We start from the raw sequence: 27,842 nt of genomic DNA, 5'->3' as shown, positions 1-27,842 counted from the left end.
AATTCAAATGCTGACACACTTACAATCACACACACAACCACACAACAGTGAAATATATAAAAACATTTAAAATAGACATTATTAAGGAAAAAAATGTCATTGTGTATTAAATACATGATAAAAAATTTCAAAATGTCAAATACATGTATTTGACTGCGGCACACCTATATCCTACTCATGGCACACCAGTGTGCCGCAGCACACTGGTTGCGGAGCACTGAGATATTGTTACTAGCTATTCTTATATTTTTGGAAATGAACAGGCAGACAGACTTGCCAAGCTCCAATCACTTATGGCCCAACATGATTTCCCTTTGCCTTTAGTAATATTAAAAGAATTATATATATAATAAAATGGGAAATAAGAGAATATCTGTATATGTTGATGCAGCAGTGAATAAGAAGTGGAATATCTTGCTCAACAAAAGAAATAAAGTCTTCAGTTTCTTAACTAGGACTATTGGAGTTGCTTGCTTTCATTTGACAACCGGCCTAGGTTATTTGCAGTAATATTTACATTAGATTGAAGTTAAGAATTCAGTTTGTTGCCCTCTATGTCATTAGAGTAATATGGATGGTGACATCAAGAACTGCTCTATTACTTTAAAGTTTATTACTCTTACAGAGTTCTCAACTCTATCAAGGCTAATTTTTACCCTTGCTTTTTTACATTCTCATCATTTTATTGGGCTGTCTATTGAGTAATGCCAGAAATGCTGAAGACAGACATAGGATTTAAAAAAAAAAAAAAAAAAAAAAAAAAAAAAAAAAAAAAAACTATGCATTCTTATTGAATGTAGGTTTCTTTTAAAGAAATAGTACAGTAGTTTTTTCACAACTACTTTTTCATCTGTTATTTTTATTGTAAGAGCCTCCTTCTGAAATTGCTTGCATGACTTTTGTTTTGATTTCTGGACGATAATATAAGTTAAAGGGGGAAATGTGGTAATTTTATTTAAAAGTAAATAAATAAATGCCTTTTTCTGAATTTTCTTTCTTGAACCCATAGGAAAATAGCAAAATGAAATTAGCCAAAGAATACAAGTTTTGCAATATCTAATTAAATATTAATGTATTTTGCATCAGAATGATTTTATAAGTACTCCAGTAACCTGAGTCATACATTATAAAGTGAATTTCAATATTCTTGGGTTTCTTTAGGAATAATGTCACTATTGTGCACAAAAAAACTATTTCATATTTCCAAATCGGCAGCTATGGTATATAATTGTTTCTTTGTATGTAAAAATGGGAAAAGACAACATAAGAAGCAGCTTATAACCAGAGTTTTGAGGATACCTGCATATTAACACAATCACCATGGCACGATTTTGTAGATTCAAAAGAATGGCGGCATAAGTTGTTGTTCATTTCAGTTGCAAGAATTTACTTATTGCGTATATATTTTACATTATATACCATTTTTATTTATGTATTTATTCCAAAATGTCAGCTGATAAAATTACATTTTTTTCCCTTTTGTTCTGTTCAATATTTACTGTAATTTATTCCACTGGTGGAAAATTTAGAAGTGCATGTTTTAACTCTTTGAGTGTCAGGGGCTTATCCCTGAAATTTTAATGTTCCTTAAAATGTCAAGAATAGATAATATTTTCTTGATTAAAAATGCTCTCACTTTGTATCTTCATTTTGTTTCTTCCAATTTACATCCAACTGTAAATCGGATACATTAAAACATGGCTTAAATCTTCTTGTGTAATGAATGCGAAAGCTGCAGTTCCATACAGAATTTTCCATACATAATGCTGATAGGGTTAAAATTGAGTGCAAGTCAAAAAAATATCATCTGTCTGTGAAAACCATCTGAACTTGGAACACAACAAAAAGAATGCATACAAAAATGGCAATGTTGCTTGGCTGGAGAATTAACAGTATGGTTACCTGAAGAATTGTTATGTGCATGATTGTCAGAGTTTGATACATCTGGAAAATTTGGTGACTTCTACTAAGGTGGTTGCACTAATATGTTAAGTACCATTTTGTAAAGCTGACTTCACTGGGATAGTAATTTTCACACATTTACCAAAATTATTAATGTTTATAAATGGGATTTCACACATTTACCTAACTTGTTTTATTCTCTGGTTAAAAAACAAATATTTAAATTTTATTGCCTTTCATATTTGTCTTCTTTTTTTTTTTTGAATCCTCTTTGCAGACATCACATGTTCAAAATAATGATCATAAAAATATAAATGCTCTGGAAAAATTTTCTGTAAGCTGTATTGAAAGCTATTAAGCAAAATTTATAAGAAAATTTCTCCCCAATGTCTTAATTTTTTATTACTTGCATATCAGCATAACTATCCTAGTAGAAGTTGCCATATATTTTTAATTGGCCAAATTCTGGCAACCACATGCAGAACAACTTGGCAGTTTAAGAAGCAATATTATTATTTTCGTATTTTTTTTTTTTTTTTTTTTTTTTTTTTTTTTAATTTGCACTTGTGGGATTTGCTTGAAATCAAAGAAATTGTAAAATTTCTGAGGGAATAGAATATTTTGCCACAAAATCACTGAATTAAACAAATTTCTTTGAGTTTATTTCCAAAGCAATCACCACAAAATTTCTTGCCCAAATAAAAAAAAAAAAAAAAAAAAAAAACTATTTTTATCAATAGTTAAAAAAAAAAAAAAAAATGTTCTCTTAGTGAGTAAGTCTTATATGTAAGTAACTTTTTTTGGGGGGGGGCAATATAAATATTCTTTGAGTTTGCAAGCACATTAATGGTAGAGGCATTTCTTGATTTTTATTATCATTTTTAAAACACTCTATGCTGAAATGTTTTCTGTTTCCATTCAGGTAGTCAATCTGATGTTAATAATGCTTTAGAAATCATTCGTAGAAAGTTCCCACCATCTCAGTTTCCTACAGTAACCTTAGTACAGACAAACTTGGTTAATTCTCACGGCTTGCCTCTTCCAGAATCATTACAGGTATATTATTTTAACAAAATACTTGGAATTCTTTTTGCAGTGCAGTGATGTTCATTTGTAGTACCAAACTGTATGGTTTTATTATTATTATTTTTTTATTAAGAGGCTATCTTCTACTTTGGAAGCGTATGTATCTGTTAGAAATTATCTTTCAAGTTTCATGAAATAAGCAATTTAAACTATCATTTTGATTATTCCATATAATTATTGCTATTTTATAAAAAATTATCTGCATTATTTCTTAAATTTTAATATGTCCTATGAGTGCAATTATGATTTTTTAAACCCATAATGTGCATTATTTTTTAATTCAATTCTTTTTTTGGCATAAAATTATATCCAGCATTAGAAAATTATTAAAAAACTTTAAAAACAATAGAATTTGAAAAGAATTTTATATAAAAAAAAATTAAGATTTGTGCTTCAATTTTAGACAGGGTATCTCTAAACTCTGCATGGAGACTTTAAGGAAAGGTAGAGAACGTTGATGTGAATAGTATTCATGTAGTAAAGCAGGATTGGAAACAGGTGGCCTCTCTATGCCAGTGTTTTTAGTCAACAAACATCTCAGGCTTCCTCATTAAAACTTTGTGATGTCCTACAAAAAACATGCTGAGTTGGCGGGCATGTGCTTTGTATATTACTTAGCTAAAGGTAATGGACGAGTTGCTGTAAAAATATATCAAAAAAGCTAACCAGCTAGTCATGTGTAATGTGCATAAGTACGCATTGCTGCCAGTGGTTGGAACTTTGAACAGTCGTGAAACTGTATTCAGTGCTTGTCTTCTGTTGCAGCCTTGGTACCAAAAAAAATGCACTTTGTTGCCAGATGTTATAAGCAGGGCCTGGATTTTGATGATATGAAGACTTAATAATTAACTGAAAATGCACTTAAAATGGAAAAAATGCCCTCCCCCTCAAAAATGCCATAAAAATAGCATTGTTGACAAATGGAATTAATTTGAATTTTATTAGTAAAAGTACAGTTGCCCAGTGTCTTCTACATTCGTGGCATTCCTAATCTGATAGTCCCTTCCTAAAAATGGAGAGATTCTAGGTCCATTGGCCATCTCATCTCCGACTGACTAGCTGCGCAGAAAAAGAAAATAGATTTCATCAAGGTAGGAAAATGTATTCACATAACTGAGTGTATAATTCAAAGAATTTCCCTGTATATGTAATCCTATTAAGCTGGATATGTTGAAAAGAGATAAGAAATGCTGGTGTAGAAAAATTCTTAAAAGCAACTCTCATATCTTGTAGAAAAAGCTTGTTGGAGTAAATAGGACTTCCAGTTTATGTATAGTTTTCTGTAGATAAGGCATGCCTCCTTAGTAAAAATGAATTCACAGGAGTTAGACAGTGATATTTCATATATAATTTAATTTTTCAGTTTGATTTGCAGAATGTGCCTCAAAATGCTCTGGAATGCTAAAAAAAAAAAGGTCCTAAAAGCCCCCAAAATGCTCTAAAAACTTCAAAAATGCTTTAAAAAAGTAAAGTAATGAAAAAAGGCTTATGTCCTTAAAACTGGGGCATGCACAAAAGTGAAGTCAACCACAGTAGACAGTTGTTCACTCAATATATACACAGCATAAGTTGTTTAATGTATGCATATAGAAGTAAGTTAATATAAATTTGTTTTCATTACAGTACTTTATACAATTTTATCAACAGTTTGTTTAAAATAGCATGTTTCAACAGAACTTATTTAATATATACATTAATTATATTTGATGCAATTGTATAAACAGTTTTAAAATAACAACATATACAGTACAAAGTCCGTTATCCGGACTCGTTGGGACTTCGGCGATTCTGGACTAGGGGTTTTTTACGGATTATAGATCGTCAATTTAAATCTGGTAAGATGGCATGCAGAAATTATACAATTAAAAATATGAAACAGTCATTTATAAAATAAAGAGTTATGATTTAAATGTGTATCAAAATTCACAAAAAAAGCTTAATATTTGTTTACTTTAGTAAACATTTCTTTCAATGTAGATTGTTTAAGTTGCTTCATTTTTTGTGCTAATACTTTCTCTTTAATTCTATAAACAGACATAATTACAAAGTTTCACTGTTCAAGTCCTGTAATTGCTGTATCGAGAATACCGACTAACTTGTCAATAGAAATTTTTTTGTTTTCAATAACATTTTCTGTTACTTTCTTCGCTATCGGAAGCGCGCATGGGTAAACGCTTTACACGCATGCATAGCGGATGTGCGCATCAAACACGAATGCGTAAACGCTTTACGTGCATGCGTAAGTTTGTGGCTTTGAGGTCTGGATTAGGCTTTGATTAGGTCCGGATTAGGTTTGTGGCTTTGAGGTCCGGACGTCCGGATTACGGACTTTGTACTGTATAAACATGAAAGAAAATTGTATTTATTCTTTTATTTAATACAATTTTGTTAGCAATTTACTTTAAAAAAAATACCAGAAAATTCATTTTTTACAGACTCTTTCTGTTGACTACAGTTAAGCAATTGTCTCTAATAATGCCTCAGACATCAACTATAGCTTCTTTTTCTGTTATCTGAAAATAGTAAGCATAATGTATGTTTTACAAGGAAAAAACCACTGTATTGAAACAATGCAAATAAAAAAAAAAGTAAGATGGCTAACCACTTCTTTTTTACACATGCACAGTTTAGTAACTGTCGTACATGTGCAAATGAGTAATCATTTGTTTTTCATCAATGCAAAAATGCAAGAAATCAATGTTCTCACCAAAGCTACAACCAAAATATTCATGTTCTTTGTCTACCAGTTATTCTTTTAAATTTTACCTAATAAAACACTGATTTCTGTATTATGTGTAATGTATTATCCACATGTAATGATAATGCTTTCTTGTGTGAATGTGTTTCACTCTGATGTTCTGTATTTGCCTTTATTCAAGGTATGTGTCTAAAGTTTCTAAAAACCCTATATACATAGCTACCAAATCTTTAATTTTTTCATCACATCTTGTGGTCTCCCATTGGATTACCAAATTTCGTGTTTTTTTTTTATTTTTTTATTTTTAGCTTTTGTTATGGAGAACTGCAAAGGAAAATATTCTCCAATGATTAATGAGTTATATTGACTTAATGAATCTTATATGGTGCTAATTTATTTATTCTCCACACTTAATCATTTTCAGAATAATTTTTCAAGTTGCATTTTATTAGATTTGAATTCTCTGTATACTGTAGACTTTTATAAAACTTTAATGAAAGTTCAGCAATGTTTAATCATTTAATATAAGTGTTTAATTTTATTTATCATCTATAAATGATACATTACTAAGTTTATTCACATTATTATATGCATATTAATGAATTTTATTTTCATGATATTTAAAAATGTTTTGATATATAAAACATACAGGATTTTTCCAGTACAAAATGTTATAAGGAAACTACAGAATAAATTATCAAAATAAGGTAAAATTCAGATTGCTGAATTAATATATTTTATTTCAGAATATTATAAATATTTCAGTAACATGAATCATGCAACATACAGTGAATTTAAATAAGCTTGGAGTTTTTTGTAAAAGCATCGGCATGCATAATCCCCCAGAAAGTCCTACACTTTTTAATATTTCAAAATTGGCAGCTATGCTGTATATAATTGTATAATAATTCTAAATATGTATTTTGCAAAAGTTTTCAAATATTTTGAGATACAAAAGTATCTCGAATATGATGCTATTTTAACCTCTTCCCAAGTCTTATTCAGTATGCTTTGCCCTGTTGTGGACCTACATATCAAATATGATGTGGGCCACCAGCAGCCGCTTCCATATCATATTTCATACAATGCATACTTCACATAATACGAATAAACATTATGAAAAAGAAACATTAACACTTAAGTAAATGAAGCATTTTATTTGAAATGTTCAAAGTGTACGAGAAATCGGAATGGTGTGAAACTTGTTGAATGCAGCGTCTTGAGTGGTAACCTTGTTATGAGTACTGCTTACAGTTTTCTTTTACAAATGTAAATTATGCAACATGTATAATACATGTTCATGATTTAAAAACATTTTGTCTAGGTGGCATAAAATTTTATCTATAAGTAAGTCAATAAAATACAATATGCACTGATATTTAAATTACGAAGTTTTCTACTATATTATTGTATGTCAATATTCCAAATACATAAATATAGGTATTATTGTAAGTATTAGGACCTTTATAAATATTTTAAAAATAATGTTAAGGTAATATGTGCAAGAATCTAAATATTTTGATAAAAGGCAGATATTGTAAGAATTATTCTTCCATGTTAGGCTTAGTTGAAAAATGCACTTGGGCGTGTGGTGACATTCTGTGCTCCAGGATCGTCAACCAACAGGGAACTTCGTTCATCCCTGTGCCTGAATGGCCACATACTTAGTGTGCTTTAACATATTCAAATAACCTAATGTAACCATTCTGTGCGGGGAATGAAAAGTTTAAAATAACTTGGATATATCTGGTTCAACTGGGAAACAATGGTTTAATGGAGGTTAATTGTACAGCTCATGCTCTGTTTTAATAACCAAAATCACTTATTACATATTTCAATCTTTATATGATAGTCAGATTTTATAATGTGCAGAGAAAGGTATAACATGTCTAATATTTAAATTTGATAGTTGCCATGTATCACGTTTTGATGCTAGTAGCTTTGATTTGATTCTGAATAGCTGAATTGCTAGTGCATATTTGAGGACAAGATAGAGAAATGAAAAAAAAAAAAAAAAAAAAAAAAAAAAAGTCCTTTGTTAAGATAATTTTTAATTTCTGTGCTGTAATAAGCTTCCAATTTCTTTAAAATCTAAATGGAATTAAAATGCTTTGTAAAGTAATGTAATTTCATGCAATTAAGTTTCCTGACTAGGTAGCAACACAACTGAAAAAGGTGCTGGCACATGAGTTGCATATATAAGCATTCTATAATCTCTGCAGAATATTTTGTATTTTGCATCTTTGTTAGATCAAATTTTAATATGAAAAAGATAGTTTTTAAGCTGAATTCTGTTTAATTATTAATTTATGAAATTGTTAAATTTGCAAAGTAAATTAAAAGCTGCCAAAGCATTTATAAAGGAAACTTGAAGATTTAAAAATTTTTATTGTAAACATAACTTCACCCTTGCAGATTCTTAATTCTTTGTTGCTCGGTGCTTTCTAAATTCCAAAAATCTTGTCTTCCCTAAATTTTGCTGCCCGGTGCCGCCATACGAGCTCTGGCACCCGTTCTGGGTTTACGTGAAAAACAAATCAGTTATTCTTAATTCAAATAGAAGTACTAAATGTAATTATTTGGCCTATGAGTATCATTAACAAAATTATTTTTAGCATATGAAAAGAAATTTTTGTTAAATATTTCCTCATCAAAATTTTTTGGTGCATTTAACTAAATAAAATCCATAATCGGCACCAAGCGTAATGTCACCACAAAAGGTACCATTTGTTATTAAATTACTATTATAAAATAAGGTCTTCTCACTTCATGAGTCATTACAAGTTGTCATGTGTTGATAAACATGTGATGATGAGAGCAAAATATGATAAATAATGATTTACCTGGTTGGCGTCAGGGATATAAAATATTAGTAGGTGTAAAATTGACGATGTTTCTATCTAGAATGTTTTGGTTTGAGACGTATGCCAAGCAGATATGCTGCTACGGAGCCAAATTATTGATCACACAAATTTATGCTAAATTATTGTTTCTTCAATAACGAGGTATTTATTTAGTGAAGGGAAATTAAGAATCGGACTGTCCACATGTTTTATTTATGGGGGGAAAATGAAATGCGCATGCATAAAGCATCAGAAAAAAAAAAAGTTGTTGGAGGTTTTGAGGTCCGGATTTTAGATCATTCCGGATATTGGACGTCAAGATCTCGGACTTTGTACTGTACTAGTTTTTTTTAATTTTTTGTACCAATCCATAATGCTCTAAGATGTAAGTACTCAAGTAGTTTAAACCGTTGAATATTGGTAGTTCAATGGGGCAAACGGGCTCTCTGCATGGTTTTTTTTTTTTTTTTTCTAATTTTCTTGTCTGAATAACCAGTTTCCCTTAAAATGTTCTGAAGGCATCCCTTTTTCTACCCAGATAGCTGTCAAGTGCTTTGGTATATTCAAGTAACCAAATCAACCTAATGCTCTTATACTAATTCTAGGATTGCATCCTTACTAACTTCTTATCCATCATCATTACATAATTATGTTTCACGATGCCAGAAAAAGCACTTAACCCATTCTTTCATTACTATTTCTCAGTGGCATTAACTACATGCTTTTAAAAAAATGTGTAGTAAAGATAGGTTATGTTGAAAATTTCACATTTCTATCTTTCGTGGTTATTTCATGTAAAGTTTTTCTGGTTAGGGAAAGACTTTTTGCTCACACATATAATAATAGTTCTATACTTAATAAATCCTGAATAAGTAATCTGTAAGGCATGATTTGGTTAATTATTCACAAGCAACAATATAAGCTTAGTATAAAAATTAGAAAAAAGAAATAGAAACAAACTTAAAAAAACATGACCTGTAATCCAGAAAGTTGTTTAATCTGCACAATCCTGTTTCTGGAAGGGTGCAGATTATCAGAATCTAAAATTCTTTCTTTCAATGTATTACTTGTGTTGTTTTGAAAATGTGCATGTTAGCTGTTACTGTTAAGTATAAATTATTGGGAGTACAAATAAGTCTATGCTGTTTGACAAAAAATGCACCACTAGTAAGTTATGTTAAAGTTATCTTATCTAAAACATGATATGGTAAGGCTGGACTCTGCTAACAACATAACCTTGAAATATTAGTGATTTTATGTCAGCATCATGTATTTTTTTCATGCAAAAATGTCGAGTTTTGAGCCGAATGAGTGCCATTTGCGGGAACTTTTATTTACTTCTTTAATTTGGAAAAATCTGTAGCTGAGGTGCATCATTTACTTGTAGAAGCATATGGTGAAAGAAGTTGTAATGGGTGGTTTTCAAATTTTAAGGATGATGAATTTGGCATCGAAAACAAAAAACATAGCAGAAGGCCAAAAGTGTATGAAGACATGCATTTGGAAGCATTATTAGATTTGAGTAAGAGGCATTAGAAGATTCCTGCCGAACATAAGTAGAACTAGCAGTTACATTAGGAGTGACTCAAGAAGTAATTTCACATCATTTAAAATCACTGGGAATGACTTAAAAGCAAGGAAATTGTGTTCCATAACAACTAAATTCAAGAAATTGGAATGCCAATTTTTTTACACGTGAAATGCTGCTTGCCAAGCATAAACAAAAGGATTTTTTGCATCATATAATCACTGGCGATAAAAAATGGATTCACTGCAGTAACCAAAGAAGAAGAAATGGAGACCGCATGGCCCATTTGATCAACTTGGTGTCCTGTATTGCGAGTTACCAAACCGAAGGAAACCATCATTGGGGCATCATTGGGCTTGAACACAACTGATGAGACTGAGCTCAGCATTCAAAGAAAAATGCATCTACTACTACTTCAGATGTGACAAAATTATTCTGTTGCATGATAACAGTTATCCACATATTGTGGCACGAATCAACTCTTAATCGAAAACATTCAACTGAGAAGTTTTACCCCTCCCGCTATATTCCCAGACTTTCTCTTATTAGTCCGTGTTTTGATTATTTGGCTACTTCTCATTAGTACATGTTTTGATTGATGATGCATGGCTTGTCCGATTAGCACTTCATATCATATGAAGTTACCAAAAATTAGTTTGATTTGTGAATAAGCTCGAAAGATGAAGCATGCTCCTGATGCGGTATCCGTTTGCTGCTAGAAAGATAGGAAAAAGTGGTAGCTGGGAATGAATAATAGTTTCAGTAAAACATTATATACTGTTCTTTAACAATAATTTTCTAATTTTTTACAATTAAAAAAAAAAGGCGGAGACTTATTTGTACTCCCGATATGCTCAATATATATTTTTTATTAGTTCCAACTGTAAGTATTTATATTGAAACAAATGTAGAGTTTGTATCTGCTAGCTCAGAGCAGGGTTGCTACTCTGGTGTGTGTGTGTCTCTCTCTCTCTCTCTCTATATATATATATTTAACTAAATATGTCAGATGTTTATGCATGGAAATTTTCTGCATTATCATAAATTAGGATTCAAGTAAATCCTCTACTATATTTTTTATATGTAATTCATAATATTTTCTTTGGATGTACACAAAACTCCTTATCTTTATTTTTTTAACCAGTCATCTTAAGACATATACTTCCAGTTACAAAATTGATTTTAATGAGACACATGTGTTTTATTGACATTTAAAAAAAATTTTTAAACAATCAGTACTGCGTAAATTATGAATTGTAACTTTTTATGTGGTCTCCTAATTTCTGTCTATATTAATAAACATTTATATTCTTTATTAAAAAAATAAAAAATATGGCTGCTGTATATTAACATTAAAATTTCTTATATTCAGGAGTCGTACAGAAACTGATGTGCAGAATGTTTGTAGTTCTAACAGGGAGTTAAAAATGAAATATCAGTTTAGCAAAAAAATTTTCATAATAACAGGGTTCGTACGGTCCTTAAAAGACCTTAAAAGTCCTTAGATTTTTGGTCCTTAAAAGTCCTTAATTTTGGCCAAAATCAGCAGAAGGTTCTTAATTTTAATCATCTGAAATTTCTGTCTCTTTTTTTCAATTGCCATTTTGAGTGTGAATTAGCATTTTGGGGGAATATTTTTGGCGATTCACTGGCATATATGGTTATGTTTTGAATGGGTTTATGGGTTATAATTTTTTTCTATTTCTAATATAATTGATGGGATACTCGAGTTTCTAAGCAAGAAGTGAGATATAAGCATTTCGAAATTCATTTTTTCTAATAAAGATTTCTTAAAAAAACTTTTCGCTTTTGGAGATGTGAATTCTTTTATTAAACGGTTCTAAATTTGGCAATTTTAAGATCAGTTTCTATAAAAAAAATTTTAATTCCGAGATCTGAGAATTTTTGGACGATTTTTTTAAAAACATCCTAACATTGATAAATTACATTAAAATAATGGTAATATATTGAAATTATATTTAAAAAATAATTTTAAAATAAAGCATTTTTAATTTTCGCTGTCATATTATAAAATTTCATTTTGGCAACTTATACAATATTTTGACTCTGAAAAATAAAGAAGGTATAATGCTATAAAGCACAATTTACGAAATGGCTCTTAGCAAAAGCAAAATTAGCTATGTAATTAGTTAAAAATATCTTCTTTTTAATTTGTTCATAGTAAAAGATTTTCCCATGTAATTGTCTCGGAATATTCAAAATTCTCAGAATATGTATCAGTTTTCTCTATAAAATAAATTTTACCCTTTTTCCCTCCTTTTCCAAAATATTTCTGGCTTTTTGCTGTTACTGAATTGGTAGGGGTAATTTTTCTTTAGTATTTTAGCCATTGCAGCTTGGAAAGTTTAAAAGGATTTGAAGGCAAGATTTGTAGATACGCAATTCTAGAAGATTCGAGGAATATGTGACAAAATTGAAAATGTCTCCATGGTATCAACACGTAATGGATGTATTTTACTGAAAGTTTGCGATGAATTTCTTACTTTTTGAAGAACGTCTGGAAAAACAATGAAAACATAATATTTGAATGTTTTACTCCTGATACTAGAATCATTTTCTTAACATGTTTACCTTCCCTTTATTTTCTCTACTTTTCACTAGACACAAGCATAGAAAGTATCAAAAATGCTTCTAATCTTGTCACATGGGCAGCTATTATAGAAAGAGATTTTTTTATTAATAAAGAAATTGAAAATTTACAATTTAAAAGATTCATCTAATATGTTTTAATGCATCATACACAGAGCTGGCACTAAGCATTTTCCCACCTGATTCAATCTCTGTGGAGCCTAAATTCTGCTTCCAATGCCTGCTCTAAATTCTAAAAGTTTTGCCATTTCCAGATTTGTTGTTCAATGTGTCACTAAATTCCAAAAATTCTGCCACAGTAGCTCTGTAACCGGCCTTTACCATATGTATTTCTTCTGAATGTTAATATTACTAAAGAAATAAAATTAGCCATTTTCTATGCATTCTAAATGCATTTCATGTTTTTTAGAATAACGGAAATCTTTAATTAAATCCAAAAATTCTAAGATGAAAAGGAAACGTGTTGAAAGAAAATAATAAAGACAAAGAAAATTATTCTTCAAAGAAAATGTCCAGTTATTATTATGAAAATTACCCAATTGTTTACGATATTAGCCTTTACTATAATTTACCATTTCTGTTTCCTCATATGATAGAGTTACTGAGCCAGATTAAATTTAAATTAAATTGTATAATCTCTGACCATTAGTTCCCCACTTTTAGTTTGAATTTGGCTGTTGTTTAATTACGTCAGTGCGAGCCGTAAATGATTTTGTTAGCATTAGAATAGAACATGCCTTTGTATTCTGTGTTCTTTTTATATAAGAGGCTTATTTAAACCTTTGTCTGATGTTTTAGTTATTTTCAGACATAGCGATAGTTTGCTTCACATCAGTTGGGTTTTCGAGTTTTTAACTTTTACCAGATCAAGTAAACCTTCATAGGTACATTGTGGAGAGGTTGACAAGTTAGGAGATAAAGCAGTTAGGTTGATGCAGAAACTAGCGAGAGCATTGGTTTGCATTTTGAGACAAATCTCTAATTGTTAGAAAAGATGCTTAAAGAGAAGGAAATCGATATAAACTAGCCAAAATGTTTGGGAAGGCTTCAAATTAAAATGACGGATAAATATTTTTTTGAGTGTTGTTACAAAACATAAATGTTTTGTAGCTTTTAATGTGTAATTATCCTAATATTGTTTTAGAATCAATGTTATAAATTACATGTATTTTAAACTGTGAAATTTTATTAGATTTTGATTTTAATAGGGCTTTTTTAACAAATATTGTTAAAAATAAAATTTAATTGTGGCCATGTAAATCCATAATGACTAAGGTTATCTAATTACCTAATTTAATTATTTATAACTAACTGCTTACCCTTAAAAATTATCTCTACGAATTAAAGCGAGTTATTGCCTTTCATTAATACTCACTGAGGTCACAAGATAAAACACAAAAATGTAAAAATTCAAGTAACACTTATTCTTTGAATCTAGTGAGACTTAAAATAATACAAAATTACTTATCATCTCTGGTTCTTTAATGGCTTATTGGAACCTTAAAGTATATTAACTGGGTTACAATCCCTGAAACTCTAAACGAAGCTATGACACGAACTGCATCAAACAGAGCCCGACTAACTTTCAACAGTTGCGAACCTACATCAGGCCTTTCAGGTTTGTTCTAATGAGCAGGTCTCTCTCTAGACAAGCAGCAGCAGTAACAACATTCAGTCTTTTGTTCTGAATCATGCTGATTATGATCTTACTTCTCATTTTAACCTATGCCGTTTAACATAAGATCTACCTGCTATTTACTCAACCTCTAGACTGACCAAGTATGTGACAAAATGAGACATTTAAAAAAATCAACATAAAGCTAACTGTGGGTAAAACGTAAATGTCACTTATCTTCTTTCAAATATGTCCATTTGTTGTAAGTGTAAAATATTTAATTGTTATTTGATAAATTGCATAAAGTTTATTTTATTCTCAAATTTTTAATAATTATGTTAATTAATTCATGTTTAATAATAATGCAGACTACTTAGAGATCTGTTTTATTTTTAGGATGGTATCACAAAAGTGAAATTCAGGCATAGATAATATTTTTAATTGAATTTATTCAGTTCCTATTTGCTCATAGGTCCTTAATTTTTTCATTAATGGTCCTTAAAAGTCCTTAAAAGTACTTAATTTTTGTGTGCAGAAATGTGTACGAACCCTGAATAATGTGTGAAAAGATGCTATGCCCTAAAAAATTTTGATTTTTTTTTTAATTAAACAATCTTACAATTCTACAGAGTTTGTGTTCTTGGAAACACCGGCAGATTCCTAGAAAAAATCTTGGAATATTATCAATTAATAATATGATTTGCTTAAATTAGAGATTTTCAATTAGATTTTTTTATTATAAAATTGATTATAAATTAAGACTTCAAGATAATATTGATAATGTATTTTTAGCATTTAAAAACTCTTAAATTACTTCTCTCTCTCTCTTTTTTTTTTTTTTTTTTTTTTTTTATGTGCCCATTGTAATAAAATTATAAAATGAAGAATGTTGCACGTTAGTAATGAGTAAATTATCAGTCACTGAATGACATTAAAAGAAAAAATTTGATAACAAATTATTGTAATTTACGTTTCAATGTACCCATCAGGACAAGCTAGAAATGACAGAAAATCTCAAATTCTAGAATCGAGTATATCATTTAGGTTTTCTTGCACGGGAGTCAAACTTTTTTCTTTTATATATATATAAATATTTAGGTAAATAACAAATGTAAACTTTTCTTAAATAAAACTGTAGGTGTTGAAGGAATGGACCATATAAAAAGTTAAATTTCATAACTTCTCCAAATCAATATCTTAAAGAATGCCAAAACATGAATATTCACGTCATTTTAAACATTTATGGACGTGGAAATAATGTATTTCTACCCAAGGATTGGAAAAATAAAGGCAATATAAGGACTTTTGTGGAAATGGTTTATAATTCTGTCTTAAAATTATGTAATTGTTTTCACGTATCTTTCAAATGCTGTGGGACAAAGTTAATAGAAAAGTAATCAAGATTCATAGAAGAGATGGGAGAATAAAATCATTTTCCCTCATCTTTTTCATTCATCCTTTTTTCTTTTTAGTCTTAATGTAAAATATTATTTGAAAAAAATTGCTTGTATCCTTTGAAATGAAAATTTTCTTAGATGAGTGGCAACCCTGATTGGTTGATTTTGTTGTATTATTTTTCCTACTGATAACCTAATTCCTGTTACATATCTTTCTTTCCATTCTAGTGGTCCCGTTTATATTTCTCTTACTTGTTGCCATCTCCGTGCTCTTATATTTTCAATAGCTGTGTTGTAAATTTTGCAGAATTATTGTCCATCTGTGTCTCACAGGTGGGTTTACACCTTTTCATATTGGTAGTGATGTAGCACCATAGTTTAGAGTATTTTTTTATTATTTGCTTTTCTAAATATGCTTGAATTGCTGCTATATTTAAATGTTTCCCCCTCCAGTCCCAGAAAATATTCCATTAATACTTCTTTTCTTCCATCCTTCTTCCTTCCCTTTCCCCACATAGTATTTACATTATGGAATCTATTCTTTTAATTATATGAATTTTTGTGTTTGAAAGGCTTTTCCTTAAATTATATATCAGTTTTGTTGTATTCTATTGTATTGCAGGGTTGCCACTTGTGAGTCACTTTTTTGTACATGATTACCAAATGTTACAAATTCCCACAATATATTTTGTTCTTGTTTTATTTATTTAGCAGTTTCTTCATTTGCACATAAACTTAATTTCTATAATATATCTATCTGCTGCTTTTTTAAAAAATTTTCTCAGCGTTATGAGCAAATATTTTTGCATTCTGTGAATTTGTGAAGATGATTTTAACATACCTGCCAACTTTTACGAATTTTTCGTAATTTTTACGAAAATGCGTTTGTCTTTACGATTTTACGATCGTAATCCATTTTTTACACGATTTTTTTCCTTTTTCAAGTGATTTTTGTCGAAATTTTAGAATTTTTCGCCATTTCAGCGATTTTTGCCAATTGCATCGTGTTTTACCGCCAACTACCGACTACTTCAAATCCAGTAACCTGTGGTTTCTCACAACTGGCGGCTTAACCAGCCAATCCAATGCGCTGAACTTGTTTCTCCCTCTCTTTTTTTTTTTTTTTTTTGTGGGCGCCAGATTATTTTTTTCGCGTTCGCTTCAGCAGCAAGGGAATTACTCAGCTCGGACTAAGCGAGCGTGGATTGTCGCATTCTGTTTTTTTTTTTTTGCACGCGCTACGAATTTTCTTAATACGTCGTTGTTACGAAATGAATTCAAAGAAACCGTATTCTCAATGTTTTCGGCCAGCCTACAATTTCCAACAATTAAAGAATCCTTCAAAGGAAATAACTATGCATTTTGCAACGTGTGCGTGTGTGACTTCATAATAAGTCATGGTGAAAAAGGCGACATTGTGAAGCACGTTAAGTCTAAAAAGCATGAAGTTAATGCTTCAGCTTCGACAACGTCAAAGAAAATGGATGATTTTTTTTTTTTTTTTTTTTTCAAATTCGGATGCCGATGTCATTTTGGCAGAGTGTTTGTTTACTGCATTCCTCATCGAACACAACGTGCCGCTAAGCGCTGCCAATCACGCCGGTCAACTTTTGGTGCTACTTTGGTAGACGGTTGCACGGATTTTTGGCGATTTACGTTGGCGCGATTTTTACAATCGTCAGCCATCTTGAAAAACGCTGTTTTTACGCATAGTAAAGTATTCGAAACTTAAAATAAAATAAATATCGTTAAAAGTAATGGATTAATTTTTTGTTGAAAGTGTCGTTTTTTAAAATGGCAGGCAAGTGTAAATAGATACATTTACTATGAGTATAAAGTACTAAAGTAAGGCTATTATTACTTTCATATAGCAAAAAAGAGAATAAAAACACCGCTATAAAAACATTTTGCCAACGTTTAATTAGATTAAAATATTACTGAAATTGAATATCGAATTAAAACCATCCTACCAAAATTTAAAAGAATTAGAATATTATTAAATTCAAATACTTTAAAATACGGGTAAAATCCTAGCATACGGTGCAGCCTTGGCGCGATTTTGAAAATTATCGCCAACACAAAAAATGACCCAAAGAACGTCTATGTACATACTATACACTATATACTATCACTACATACATACTATATAACTATGTATAACTATATACATTCTTTGAATGACCCGTTTACTACTCATCGTATATGTTTCGTTTAGTGCTCATCATAAAGTCGCCAAATCCCGTATGCACCGGATACTAGGATTAAACCAAAATGCGTTTTGTACTGATTAATGTAATGTATAGAAATAGTGTTTTTGTATTATTACATCATCGTGTTCTATAATCCACTCACAACCGCTCTAAAATTAAAACAAAAAATAAATCGTGTATGTCCCGTTTTTGCTGCTTATCATAAAGTCGCCAAAAGTAGCCAAATCCCGTGTGCACCGGATACTAGGATTAGACCAAAACACGTTATATAAAATATAATTAACATTAAAACATGTGTGACAATAATTATCTCAGCAATTTTTGAAAATAGTGTATTAATTTTTTAACACAAATTGAAGTATACAATTATAAAATAAAAGAAAAATATGTACTTACATTTTTTTGAGTAATTTAATCTCTTATTTATTGATAAGTACCACAAAAAAAATCGAAATCATAATTGAATCGGCTCTTTTAACCATCTTCATCTGTTATCCACATATCTCGCACTTCATTGAAGAAGCAATTAGCGAGGTTTCCGTCAAAAATTTAAAATAAATTACCTCTGACGCTATTAACAATTTATAAATAAATCTTTGATTAGGAAAGACAGGTTGGCCAAAATAAGGTCTCAAAGGGCAATTTTTTTATTCCAATATGAATAATTCTTGGTAATTACCAATGACAACATCTCTCCTTCGAAACGGAGATATCCATTCCATTTGAAATCTGAGGAATTCGAAGAGATGAATAATAAAATTTTAAAATGGCGCGGTAATGCACAAATATTCAGTAACCAATCAGGGAGCTGATTACATCACGCATAGAATTAAAATTATTTAAACAATTCTTCATAATAAAATCATTTTTAAGACAAATGCAAAATTAAATTGTATTTTATTATTTAACAGCCATAAATAATGTTTAAAACAAAAGATTAAATTTATAGATATTAATAAAACCAATTACTTTTGTAAGGTGACGTCATTGATTACATCATCCACAACATAAAATTATATAAAATATTATAAACAACAAAATTTTTATTTCAAATAAAAATGTAAAATTAAATTGATTTTTAATATTTAGAAGCCATAAATAATATTTAAAACACGGAAGTTATGCATAATAAAACACATTATTTTTTTAATAAAATGACAACAAAGTATCGGTTACTATAAATAACTTATCCAGCAATGGGTTTACCATAAGTTGTATTACTCGCCAAAAGAAAAATCGCCAAAATCCGTGCAACCGTCTACCAAAGTAGCACCCAACTTTTCAGTCGGATGTTTCCCGACTCCAAGATTCTTCAGAAATATGCTTGTGCTCGCACGAAAACATCTTCTATTGTGAACGAAATTGCTTGCGATGCACAAAGTAAAACGATAGCTACACTCCAGAATTCAGCATTTTCGGTGTCAATCGATAGCAGCAACGACAGCGATTGGAAGCTTTACCCCATCGTTGTCACATATTTCTGTGATGTTTCTGATGAAATGAAAACTCATCTTTTGCGTCTGCCATTGTTAAATAGAGACACTACGGGGGGAAATATTGCCTCCTTGGTAATTAATGAGTTGAAACAACTTAACATCCAATATCAAACTGCATTTCATTTGGTGCAGATAATGCTCATGTCATGGTGGGTGACAAAAAGGGTATAGCCTTTTTTCCTCAAAAAAGAACAAAATGAATTAACTGTTATTGGATGCCCATGCCACTTAATTAATTTGGCAGCAGAAAAAGCTTTTAAGTGCTGAAGTGGCAAATTTGAAACAAATTGAAAATTTATCTTTTGAAAAGATTCGTTTTTTTATTGATAAATTTCCATTTTTGTTAACAATTAAAGAAAATGAATGCCATAATAATGCTTTAGATGAACTACAGAACCAATTTTCTGCTGCACAGTTTGAAGACTTTGCCAGTTCTGGAGAAGATAGACTTGATGTCCTCATTGGTACCTTTAAAAGAATAAAAAGAGCTGATGTAACACCAAAATATGATAGACTAGCAAGAGTTTTATGTGCTATTCTCGTAATTCCACACAGTAATGCTGAGTGCGAGAGAGTCTTCAGTGTTGTGAAGAAAAACAAAACTATGTTTCGATCTTCAAATTCACCAAAAACTCTAGAAAACATTTTAATTGCTGAATGTTATGAGGAAACTAATTGTTATGACCGGAAATTTTCCAAAGAATTTTTGGCTAAGGCCAAAAAATGCACTCTAAATTCATTGCAATAACTTTTTTGTGTAACATTAAGTTCTTGTTTTATGTTTCCTAATAAATTTTTTAGTTACTACTACTTAATTGAGATTTACTAATATAAGTACAATTTTCTTTTTTCTATTTGTATAAATTGTTATTTTTTTAATATCAAAGCATGATATTAATTCTTCGTGTTCTGAATTTGGGGGAGAAATCTTCTGAATTTTTATCTTTAGAGGTTGGCAGGTATGTCTTAATAATTACTCAAGATGAATGGGAAGAAACTGAATATTTATTCAAAGAAAATGCAGCTTGTAAAGTAATTAGCTGTAGTTTCAGGAAAATGACACAGATAATTCTCCTTAAGAAATGTGGAATATAATGGATTAGACTTTACTTTGCAAGTGATTTTAGTAAAGTACCAAACAGAAACTCGATACTCTGCCATGAACCAACTTGAGTGTGGTTTCCGGCACAGTTGATTTATAAGGTTGTCTCAGTACTTCTGAAATGTTGCCAAGTCGGCAATAAATTGTTGAGCATTGCCAAGGCCCATTAATTTTTTTCATAAAAGGTCAAAAATAAGTCAAATCTGTGCATGACTGCAAAAAGTGCATGGATTAAAATGCAGACAAACACAAATATCTGCTTAAATTTGTAATCAAACTAAAAGAAGTACCCAGTGCCAGTTAAGTTAGATTGAGAGTAATGCATCTAACAACAGAGGGAACGATACCACTGTAATCCTTTTCTAATAACCAGGGCTGTGGAGTCAGTAGGGAAAATGACAGATTTCAATTCCTGGAATTTTAAAAACTCTTGACTTCCTCATACATGTAAACATATACACATGGGTTAAAGCTTATTTTTTTAATATAACTCCCTCATAACAACAGTTAAAGAACAGCTCCTTATGCATATCTGCTGGATGCGCAGTTCCGATGCGCTAGAGATCGCATTGTTCATTCATTGGACACCAAATTTTAATCATTTGCATATTTAGTCAAAACATTTATGCAGGGCTGTGAAGTCTGTAGGGAAAATGACTGACTCCAACTCTTGGAATTTTAAAGACTCCTACTCTTACTCCCTCATATATTACATATACACATGGGTTACAGCTTATTTTCTTAACATAAAAGTAGTAATAGATGCTACAGGGAAAAATTGATGGAATAGCAAATTATTTATATTAATTAGCATTTATTATGAAATGGAAAAACTGTCATTAGTTATTTCTAAGAAACGGTATAGATTCAGCAAGATCTTCTTTGTTGGAGGGCCAAAGATCCGATTTTATAAACTTCAGAGCTCAGAAGAGTCTTTCCACACTAACTTGAGTAGGAGGGGAAGCGCTGTTACTGTTAGGCCTACTTCTTTTAACTTTTCAGAATAAACTTTTAGAAGTTCTAAAAGAGGTGTCTTGAAGCGCAATCAAATTTCTCTATTTCTTCAAATGCCCTGTAGAAATCTTGTTTGTATTTTTTTCATTTTTATATCTAAAGGCTCTTGGTTCTTTATTTTCATTCGCTTTGCCTTAGCCTTTTCAATATTATCCAAAAATATTTCTCAAAATCTAATTCATTACTGGAAGAGGATGATAGAGACTGAATAGCAGTATCTGCAGTTTGACTGTCCTGATTCGAATTCTCCAATTGTTCTAAGAAAAATTTCATTCTTAATGAAAGTTCAAACATGGCTTTCTTTGTCTTTTTAATTTGTTCTCCATCCAAGAAAATTTGGTGTTTCGGATCTACATATATTGAACCCAGCAAGATCTCATTGTCTAGCCAACTAATGTCTCTTTTCTTCATTGAAGAAATGGTTCCTTCTGCAATAAACCCTCCATTTCAGAAAGAACAAACTTCACATTCTTCCAGTCTCACCTCCTGAAAATTCTTCAGATTGCAGCTTTTTTGTGGCTATATACGGTGTAGAAAGAAGAGTTTCCAATTCTGCAAGATCATTCCACAGTCTTTCTGTTAGTGAAACATTAGGGTTATCTACATCTTCTAAAAAAGTTATTGATTCTAACAACCTCTTTATCATCAAATATGTATTTCCTTATCGCTTTGCTTGATCAATAATTGCTCCTTTTCCTGCTCGCATCCTAGGAATGGCATAATTTGGGGAGTTCTTGCTGCTTACCTAAATTTACCAGTGAGATTTGTAACTAAATGAATCAGTTTAATCACTAATGGCAAATATCACATCCATTTTCCTCCCTTATATTTATTTATTAATATGCCAATACAATAGAAAATAACTATTTATTAATGTATATAGACCATAAATAAAAGTAATAACTCAGGTTGTCATTAATTTTTTTCCAATTCACTTTAATTTTATTTCAAATTCAAACTGTCCAACAAAAAACTGGAGTTGGAGTCGACCTGTTTTTAGCGACTCCAGCTCTGACTCCTTTTACCCCAAAATCTGCCGGACTCCATGACTCTGACGGCTAATAACAGTGCAAAAAATGCGATTCATAGTCGTACATTTTTCAGTCTGATGCAATATAGACCCACATGAAAAATTTCGATAAAAAATGAGCTAATTCTCTCTCATTATGTCAGCAGCAATGGCAGGCAGTTTTTAATGATTTTCATCCTAGATTTTGTTTCCTAGGTGTATATGTGCTTTAGGATACCTTTTACAAGTTCCTGATTTGCAGAATTTTTTGTTTAAAAAAATGATTCTAAAATATTCTGATTACTTAAGCTTTCGTGTTAGTTGATTCCAGGGTAGTCGGACTTTTATTGTATTCCAAACAGGCAACTATTTGCAAACTGGGTAACTACAAGATCAAGTAGCTACTTTTTCATTGTTTTCAGTAGGACATTTGTGTATCATGCTTGGGTTTATTTCTGACACTCTAATCTTTCCTGTTGTAGCTTCATCTTCCAGATGGTGCCTCATGTGATGTCATTTTATCCAGCCTCATTTCTGCTGGTCATTTTTTTCTACAACAACCCACTCATCCAACTTATCCTTCCCTAAGCACTTTGGATCAGTGCATGATGAACTGTTATTCTCAATTAGATACTCCACTACTGCCTCATCCAGTTGAAGGTAGGTGAAAACACTCATCTGTCATTTATTCTTAGTTATCAGCTGTCTTATTTCTTCATCATATCAACTGATTTAAAATTTTTAAACTTTATTTTGGAAAATAATTAAGTAATAAATGATATGTATTGAATTTATAAAATTTTGATTCTTAAAATTCTAATTTGTATCCGTAATGATGTTTGGCAAATTTTTTTCTATTAAATTTTATTTGCTATGAATTCTCTTTATATACTGTAGACATTTGTAGAACAATTTATAAAGGTTTGTCTTTGTTTGATCAATTAATATTTATATTTGATTTTGTTTTACATATAAATTGTCATTAAATTTATTCACATAATAATATGCTCATTAATTTTATTTTCATCGTATTTTAAAATATGTGTATAAAAGTGTAAGAAAATTACAAAATAAAATTAGCCAAAAGCATAAAGTTTAGACTATCTAATTTAGCACCAATGTATTTGATGGCAGAATTGTATTATAAATAATTCATTAACCTGAATCATGTATTATAAAGTGACTTTTAACTAGTCATGATTTCTTTTGAAATGGGTGTCACCATGCAGCATGAAAATTTTTTACAAACTCGTGGTTTTCTCTCAAAAACCTCTTAGATTTTCTTATTTCAAAGCTTGCAGTTATGATTTATCAGTGAAGGCAGCCCCTTTTTAGTTTTAAATACGGAGACTGATTCAAAAATAATAAGCACAGATATCGGTTTGCACAGATAAATATAATAAGCACAAATAACTGAAGTTTTAAATTCAAAAATAATATAAGATCACATACAGCATAATAGTAGCTTATGTTCTTAAAGAGAAAATTATTTCCGTTTTTTAAGAAGTTTTTTCTTAGACTTCTAAATTTGGTCAAATAATTTGGGAGCATCACTGGATTGTCTATAATTGCTTTGGGTACTTCAGCGTTATAGCATCTCTGACTAGAAAGGTGATTACAGATCTACACAAGCAGTTCATTCTTTTTATATTAGACAAGATGATGTTTGAGCATAACACCAGCCATGATAATGGCATTAAATTTTCCACTGATGTAAGTTTCAAAATAGTAAGCATATTAAATATTTAGCTACAGAAATCCAAGAAAATGTTCACTAGCTGAAGAAACAATTTATGTGCAATTATGAAATATAAACTGCTTGCACATTTTTATTTCCAAGCCTGTTATGACAGGACATTCCCTTTTTTTTTTTTTTTTTTTTTTTTTTTTTTTTTTTTTTTTTTTTTTAGGGAGGATATCAGTGCAAGAAATTTTAATATGAAATAATTTGCAATTTCTTGGGATTCTGCATCTGAAATAACATTGTTTTTTACATACAAGTTGAGTATTTACCATAAAACTTGACTACCACATAAATACCTTAACCTTTTAACTGTCAAGTCATTTTGATGATTTGGGTGCATAAATTGTCAATTTTTTTTATTCCAAAAATGAAATGTTTGCCTCGCAATCAAGACAGTTTTTTTAATGTTGTGCACTTTGAACTCTATCCCTTGAAACCTTCAGTAAAGTGCTGATATCTGTTGAACTGAAGCCAAAATAAACTTCTTACGATATATATTCATTCGGGTATAACAATACAATGCACTCGAAAAGAAAAAAAAATTAGCCTGAGTAATATTTGGGCGTGAAATTTTAGAATACCAGTGCTGTGCCCGAGATTATTTCGTGCGTGACGGTTAAAAGGTTAAATTTTAGTCATTGTATCTGCTGAGCAGTTATGAGCATATTAAAAAGAATATTACATAAATTTCAAACATCCTTCACCCTAGTGTAAATAGAAATTAAAACTTGTTTCATCAACTTTGATTTGTTGTACATCTGATCTGTTTTGATGTTTAACCATACAAAATGCATAATAAATCTTGATTGCTTTAATTACCAAATTTCATATTTAATTTTAATTATCAAGCAATAATGAAATTAAAATTTTTGATGGTTGACAACAAAATTGATACGGGGTTCGTATGGACCTTAAGAGTCCTTAGGTTTTTTTTGAATCGATTGTTGGTCCTTAAAAGTCCTTAATTTCAGCCAAAATCAGCAGAGGGTCCTTAATTTTAATCATCTGAAATTTCTGTCTGTTTTTTTGGATGCGAATTAGCATTTTGAAGGAATATTTTTGGTGATTCACTGATAAATATGGTTATCTTTTGAATGGGTGAATGGATTCATGGGACTCTTAATGTCCTACGAATCTAAGGACTCTTAAGGTCCATACGAACCCCGTATCAATTTTGTTGTCAACCATCAAAAATTTTAATTTCATTTGTTCCTATTTTTTAATATAAATAGTGGGATACTCATGTTTCTGAACAAGAAATGAAACATAAGCATTTGGAAATTATTTCAGTTTTTTCTAATGAAGAACTCATAAACAACTTTTTGCACTTAAGGATGTGAATTCTTTTATTAAATGGCTCTAAATTTGGCAACTTATCAACATTTTGGCGATTTTAAGATCAGTTTCTACAGAAAATTTTTAATTCTGAGATGTGGGAATTTCTCAAAAAAATTTTTAAAACATTATAACATTGATAAATTTTATTAAAAAAATGGTAATATTCTGAAATTATATTTAAAAAATAATAAAATATTTTTTATTTTTCACTCTCATATTATAAAGTTCCATTTTGGCAACTTGTTATACAATATTTTGAATCTGAAAAATAAACAAGATGTAATGTTTTAGAGCACAATTTACAAAACAGTTCTTAGCAAAAGCAAAATACTATGTAATCAATTAAAGATGTCTTTTTAATGGTAAGAGTTCCCCCCCCCCCATGTAATTGTGTCAGAATATTCAGAATTCTCTGAATATGCATGTTTTTCTATAAAATTAATTAATTTTACACTCTTTCCCTCTGATATATTTTTTCAATATATATATATATATATATTTTTCTTCTGTCACAGAATTGGTAGGGGTAATTTTTCTGTAGGATTTTAGACATTGCAGCTTGGAAAGTTTAGAAGGATTTGAAGGCCTGATTTATAGACCTACGATTCTAGAAGATTCCAGAAAAATGTCTTCATGGTAGAAAAGTTTGCAATGAATTTCTTATTTTTTTGGAGAATGTCTGGAAGAACAATGAAAAGATAATATTTGAATGTTTTATTTCTGATACTAGAATCTTTTTTTTAACATGTTTATCTTGCCTTTATTTTCTCTACTTTTCATTTGACACAAGCATGGTAAATATCAAAAATGCTTCTAATCTTATCACATGGACAAGCATTATAGGAAGGAATTTTTGTATTAATAAAGAAATTGAAAACTGACAATTTAAAAAATTGATCTAATATGTTTTAATGCATCATACACAGGGCTGGAGTTAGGCATTTTCTGACCTGATGCAATCTTTGTGGATCCTAAATTCTGTGTCCAGTGCCTGCTCTAAATTCTAAAAGTTTTAACATTTCTAGATTTTGTTGCTTGGTGTGTCACTAAATTCTGAACATTCTGTCATACTAGCTCTGTAACTGGCCCTTGCCTTTATATTTCATATTTCTTCTGAATGTTCATATCACTAAAATAAAATTAGCAGCATTTTCTATACATTCCAAATGCATTTAGTTGTTTTAGAATAACAGAGATCTTTAATTAAATCCAAAAATTCTAAAATGAAAAGAAAATGTGTTGAAGAAACTGAATGCATGAAGAGAAAGAAAACAGTACAGAAACAGATATGTACAGATATGTAAAGAAACAGAACAGTTATTATTATGTAAATTATCCATTTGTTTACAATTTCCCATTTCTATTTCCTCACCAGAATGCAAATCACTTAGACAGTTTTTAACTGAGGATTTTTGGAGTGCAACTTGGTGTGTTTGCTGACCTCCGCTTGCTTGCTGGATTAGTTCAAGCCAGCTTTGATAATTTGTAATTATTTATCTTTGCGTTATCGCTGCCAACATTTGAATTTGTTATGATGATAGAGTTACTGAGCCAGCTTAAATTAAAGTTAAATTGTATAGTTTTTACCACTATTCCACATGTTTTAGTTTGAACTGAACTTTTCTTTTTTAATAACATCATCATGAGCTCTCTCTTTTTTTTTTTTTTTTTTTTTTTTTTTTTTTTTGTGTGTGTGTGTGTCGTGTGTGTGTGTGTTAGCATAAGAATGTGCCTTTATGTTCTCAGTCTTTTTTAAATAAGAGGCGTTTAAACCTTTGTCTGACCTTTGTAGTTACTTTCAGACATAACGATAATTTGTTTCATGTCTGGATATTTAACTTTTACTAGATCAAGTAAACCTTCATAGGTACATTGTGGAGATGTTGACAAGTTAGGAGATTAAGCACACAGAAACTAGTGAGAACATTGGTTTGCATATTGAGAGAAATTTCTAATTATTAGAAAAGTTGATTAAATTTTAATGTGTAATTATTGCAATGTTGTTTAAGAATTAATGTCATAAATTACATGTATTTTAAACTGTGAAATTTGATTAGATTGTGAATTTAATAGGGTTTTTTTTAACAAAAATTGTTAAAAAAATTAATAAAATTTAATATCGGGGATGAAAATCCTTAATGACTAAGATTATCCAACTCCCTAATTTAATTATTTATAACTAACTGCTTACCCTTAAAAATTATCTCTGCATATTAAAGCGAGTTATTGCCTTTCATTAATCCTTACTGT

General features: G+C 30.2%; 1 protein-coding gene across 2 annotated transcripts in view; it reads left to right on the top strand.

Annotated features, from left to right (window-relative positions):
* LOC118186825 (uncharacterized) overlaps positions 1–27,842 on the top strand; it is a 122,774-nt gene that overhangs the window by 53,374 nt on the left and 41,558 nt on the right. The window contains exons 4-6 of one of the 2 annotated variants that reach the window (XM_035356983.2): positions 2,825–2,958; positions 15,908–16,012; positions 22,993–23,170. In XM_035356983.2, coding sequence (XP_035212874.1) covers positions 2,825–2,958; positions 15,908–16,012; positions 22,993–23,170 — 417 coding nt within the window. The remainder of the gene's footprint in view (positions 1–2,824; positions 2,959–15,907; positions 16,013–22,992; positions 23,171–27,842) is intronic. The other variant, XM_035356985.2, reaches the window with a different exon arrangement.

This window comes from Stegodyphus dumicola, chromosome 9 (assembly GCF_044657685.1).
Source record: "Stegodyphus dumicola isolate Sdum_Otavi_A_Nest chromosome 9, ASM4465768v1".
In the NCBI taxonomy this organism is placed as follows: domain Eukaryota; kingdom Metazoa; phylum Arthropoda; class Arachnida; order Araneae; family Eresidae; genus Stegodyphus; species Stegodyphus dumicola.
Note: the sequence above shows the minus strand (reverse complement) of the source record. Positions and strands in the feature narration are given on the sequence as shown.